Here is a 5,000-nt window from a genome sequence, read left to right on the forward strand (position 1 = left end):
TCCTCTCTTTGTCTCTCTCTGTCTGTCTCTCTTTCTCTCTCCAGATGTTGAATCTGTTTGTTGCAGTGATTATGGATAATTTTGAGTATTTGACACGTGACTCCTCGATTCTCGGTCCTCATCACCTGGACGAGTTTGTGAGAATGTGGGGACAATATGACAGAGCGGCCTGGTGAGTACACATACACACACACACACACACACACACACACACACACACACACACACACACACACACACACACATACACACACACACGGACACACTGACACACACACACACACGGACACACACAGTTTTCTTGACAGGTGATAATTAAAGGAACAATCGTGTGATTACAATATGAGGTGAACAAATAATTAGATGAAGGATAGATGGACAAAGAAGAAAGTGATGGATGGATGGATGGATGGATGGATGGATGGATGGATGGATGGATGGATGGATAGAAGATCAAATGATTGAGCGGATAAATTTATTTAAAAAATTGAGGAATAATTAAGCAAGACATGGTTGAATGAGGGGGAGTGGTGGCTCCAGCGGGGGGAGTGGTGGCTCCAGCGGGGGGGAGTGGTGGCTTCACCGGTTAAGGCGCTGGGTTGCCGATCGGAAGGTCTGTGGTTCAATCCTTGGCTCGCCAAGCTGCCACTCTTGGGCCCTTGAGCAAGGCCCTTAACCCTCTATGCTCCGGGGGTCCCTTACGAGGGAAATATCAAGGTCCGTGACGTCGGGGTGACGTGGGGCCGCCTTCCCGTGGGCTCACCACCTGCAGGAGGGACCGTAGGGACGGTGCTGTAAGGATTGGGCAGCAGTCGAAGGCTGCTTAGACTGCTGCCCCCGCGACCCGAATTACGGATAAGCGGGAGAAAATGAATGAATGAATGGTTGAATGAATTAATTAATAAAATAATGGAGAATTAAATGAAGAAAACATGTATGAATAAATTAATGAGTCGAAAAATGTAATGAATTAGTGAGTTAATGAATAAAAATAGATTTAAAAAATAATGAAGAAATTAAAAGAGTGAAAGAATAAACTAATAGTAGAATAATTAAATGAATAATAAAAAAATGAATTTAATGATGAATAAATGAAATTAAGGATTGAAGAAGTGAGGGAAGAAACTGGTAAACAAACAAACAAATAACTAAATTATAAATGAACAGATATGTAAAAGAAAGTAATTGAATAAATGAATCTTTGATTGTGAAAAGAAAAGGGTGACTGAATAAACAAATGACTGAATGAGTAACTAAACAAATAAATCCCCTTCTTCACAGCAGTTGTAGCGATGCTAACGATGTGTTTCCTCTTCCAGTGGCAGGATTCACTATAAGGACATGTACAAAGTAGTGCGCACTATATCGCCCCCTCTGGGCTTCGGAAAGAATTGCCCCTACAGGGTGGCATGCAAGGTTTGGCTCCGCCCATAATATACACTTCCCTACGTTTATCCTGCCTTCTTTTTGACCGAACCCCGCCCACTTTCCATATCCAGTCACATCTTCGGTCACTTTTTCTCCTTCAAAAGGACAAAGAAAAGCAAAGTGGAGGTTCCCCGTTCACACAGAAACACTATGACTCTGATTGGTGCTCTTCTGATGACATCGTTTCATATTGTCACGTTCATAAATTGGCATAATTTGATAAACAAGAATAACTCAAATATTATTTTTGGGATATAAGATAAAACTTGAGAGAGCAAACTACAGAGAGTTGGCTCATGTTTAAGTTTTAGCTTTTATCACTAGTAAAATATAGCTAAATATTTGCCCAAACATAGACGTGAACATAAATTAAGTCCTAAACGTAGCATAATGCCTGTTTCTGTGATTAAACGGTTTCCTTTAATTGACTTTTCAAATCCTTCAGGTCCTCTACCGATGTGTTTGGCTGTCCTGTGGCCTGATTTTGTCTCCTCATGCGATTCTATGCTAAAGCAGCATAGAAAGATGTTATGCTATCCTCCTTTCCTCCTTGATTGACAGCTAAACTGACTTTCCCCTGTTTCTTTTCCCTTTGTCTTTGTTTTTTTCCTCTGTTCCATGTTCCCCTTCTTCCTTTTTATGGAAATGCTCTATCCGTCCTCCTTCTCCTCTTCCTACTGCTCATCACTCCTTGATGGTGCCCCCCAGTGGTCGTATTCACTACACTGATATGTACGAGATGCTGACCTTCATGTCTCCGCCGCTTGGCCTGGGCAAGAAATGCCCCTCCAAGGTGGCTTATAAGGTAGAAAATATGATCCTTAATAAAAAAATTAAAAAATAACAGTTTAGGGCTCAGTCTGTCCAGTCAGGTCCAAAAGTGTGGGCCACAATGTAATTATTTAGAGGAATGGAATAATTGAGTAAATATCATGTATTGGGCATTTGTAAGAAATGGAAGTATGATCTCTATCATGCAAAGAAGAAGGCATGCGTGAACATGATCCAGAAATGCTGTCATCCTCATCTGCTTTACAAATCATTGCATTCTGCTTTTATTTACATTTTACACCGTGTCCCAACTATTTTTGGAATTGGGGTCATAGGTTAATCTAGGTATGGGGATAGGAAAGAAATGGGGAACAAAGTCTATCAGCAAAGACAATGGGATGCAAGGACTAGAATAATTTAAAATAAAGAACCATCTAGATGGCATGAACCATGTAGATGCAGTGAACTTGGGGCATTTAAAAAATGGGGAGAATGTAGGTAACAAAATGGAGAAAACCTTGGAAATTAGAGACACAGAGATAAATTAGGGAATAAGGAAGACAGAGAGATCTTGGGGAATTAGGATGGTGGAGAGAAGTTTTGTATATAAAATGAAATAGATAACATGGGGGAACAAGAAATATGTCAGGAACATAGGCAACAAGGAAGACAGAATAAACCTAATAGAGGACATGTATAGCCTGGGGAAGTAAAAGGACAGAATGATTCCACATGCTATGTTGAGCATCTACATTAATGTCGGACCTATCAAAGACAGTGGACACATCCTCAGTTTGAGATTGAAATTGGGACCAGAGACAGAAATAAGTAAAAGTAACTGGAGAACAGTGAGTAACTTGAACTAAATGTAGAAGCTTGGGGACTTAAGGAACAAGGACAGTAGGGGAATAAAAGAAATAAAGAGAACCTTGGTAGCTAGGGGAACACAGAGAACTAAGGAAAATTAGATGAACCAAGAGAGCTAAGACTAAGGATAATTTGGCTAACTGGGAGAATTAGGAATAACTAGAGGGACAAGGAAAATATGTAAATATATAGAAACAGTAAGAGAATAAAACTGACAGGAAAACTAGAGGAAATAAAGAAACAGGAACAACCAGGACGACTAGCACAAATCTAAGCGAAGTAGGGGAACTACCAAAACAATGGGTGGAATCAGAACAGTGGACACTTATAGACCTTTGGAATACTAGCGAACTATGGGAACCATAGAATAAAGACGAACTAGAAGATAAACAAGAATAGAGGAGTGTGGGAAATAATTAACATGGGACCTGGTCAATTTAAACCAGTCCTTGTTAGAGTGTGCAGACTTTTGTTCCTGACTGTAGTTTTTAATAAATAATCACAATGATTGTGTTTGTATTCGTAGATTCAGTGATGTCATTCCTTGCCATTGTGTTTGTTTTGTCCATTTCAGCATACTTGTGTGTATTTTCCTTTTTATATTGTGTATGTAAATGCAGTATTTTGGAATTCCTTCCATGTATCACCTTTTGCTTAGTCTTTTGCTGCCCTGCTCGCTTCAGCTCATAACACTAGACATTAGAATATTGGAAAAGTAATTGGGCCCCAGACTGAGACTTGGCAAAGAATAAATAAGGAAACTAGACAAACTAGGGGATTAAAGGAAACAGTTAGTACCTGGAGTAGCACATAGGAGCTAGAAGAGAAAATGAGAATCAGGAATAAGGAGAAGTATAGAAACAAAACAAGGAGAAATTGAGGAAAAAATATTACTAGGAATTAGGATAATTTGGGGAACTGGAGAACTGGGATTGACTAAAGGAAGAGGTGGAGGGGCTAAAGGAAAGAGAAGAAGTTGAGGATATGTAAAGCAAAAAAAGGTAGAGGAGCTGGAGGAACAATAGGAAGTATAGGAGCTAAAGGGAAAAAAAATTAGATTAGCTGTCGAACAAGGAATAGCAGATGAGCTTTGGAATGAGGAGAAGTAAAGGGGCTAGAGAAATGAGGAGTAGAGAAGCTAAAGGAACAAGGGGAAGTAAAGAAGCTATAGGAAAAAGTAGAGGAAGAGGACCTAGAGTAACAAGAAGAGGTAGAGGAGCTAGAGGAATGAAAAAAGGTAGAGGAGCTGGAGGAATGAAGAGAGGAAAATGACCTAGAGTAACAAGAAGATGTAGAGGAGCTGGAGCAATGAAGAGAGGTAGAGGAGCTGGATGAATTAGGAGAGGTAGAGGTGCTGGAGGAATGTATAAGGTAGAGGAGCAAGAGGAACAAGAAGAGGTAAAGGAGCTGGAGGAATGAGCAGAGGTAGAGGAGCTAGAGAAATGAAGAGAGGTAGAGGAGCTAGAGGAACAAGAAGAGGTAGAGGAGCTAGATGAATGAAAAGAGATAGATGAGCTAGAGGAACAAGAAGAGGTAGAGGAGCTAGAGGAATGAAGAGAGGTAGAGGAGCTAGAGGAACAAAAAGAGGTAGAGGAGCTGGCGGAATGAGGAGAGGTAGAGGAGCTGGAGGAATGTATAAGGTAGAGGGGCAAGAGGAACAAGAAAAGGTAGAGGAGCTGAAGGAATGAGGAGAGGCAGAGGAGCTAGAGGAATGAAGAGATGTAGAAGAGCTAGAGAAACAAGAAGAGATAGAGGAGATAGAGGAATGAAGAGATATAGAGGAGCTAGAGGAACAAGAAGAGATAGAGGAGCTGGAGGAATGAAGAGAGGTTGAGGAGATAGAGGAAAAAGAAGAGGTAGAGGAGCTGGAGGAATAAAGAGGTAGAGGACCTGAAGGAATGAGGAGAGGTAGAAGAGCTAGAGGAATGAGGAGA

General features: G+C 40.7%; 1 protein-coding gene and 1 long non-coding RNA gene across 4 annotated transcripts in view; both read left to right on the plus strand.

Moving 5' to 3' along the window:
- cacna1ea (calcium channel, voltage-dependent, R type, alpha 1E subunit a) overlaps positions 1-5,000 on the plus strand; it is a 111,635-nt gene that overhangs the window by 102,143 nt on the left and 4,492 nt on the right. For 2 of the 3 annotated variants that reach the window (XM_083555193.1, XM_083555195.1), the window contains 2 exons: positions 45-172; positions 2,137-2,233. In XM_083555193.1, the coding sequence (XP_083411319.1) occupies positions 45-172; positions 2,137-2,233 (225 nt within the window). Of the gene's footprint in view, positions 1-44; positions 173-1,319; positions 1,417-2,136; positions 2,234-5,000 lie in introns of all 3 variants that reach the window. The other variant, XM_083555194.1, reaches the window with a different exon arrangement.
- Positions 3,881-5,000, plus strand: part of LOC310733822 — a 1,466-nt gene continuing 346 nt past the window's right edge. Inside the window, exons 1-3 of the long non-coding RNA XR_014535886.1 lie at positions 3,881-4,384; positions 4,438-4,895; positions 4,948-5,000. The exon at positions 4,948-5,000 is cut by the window's right edge and continues 346 nt beyond it. This is a non-coding gene — a long non-coding RNA (uncharacterized lncRNA). The remainder of the gene's footprint in view (positions 4,385-4,437; positions 4,896-4,947) is intronic.

This window comes from Silurus aristotelis, assembly GCF_946808225.1.
Source record: "Silurus aristotelis genome assembly, chromosome: 11".
NCBI lineage: Eukaryota > Metazoa > Chordata > Actinopteri > Siluriformes > Siluridae > Silurus > Silurus aristotelis.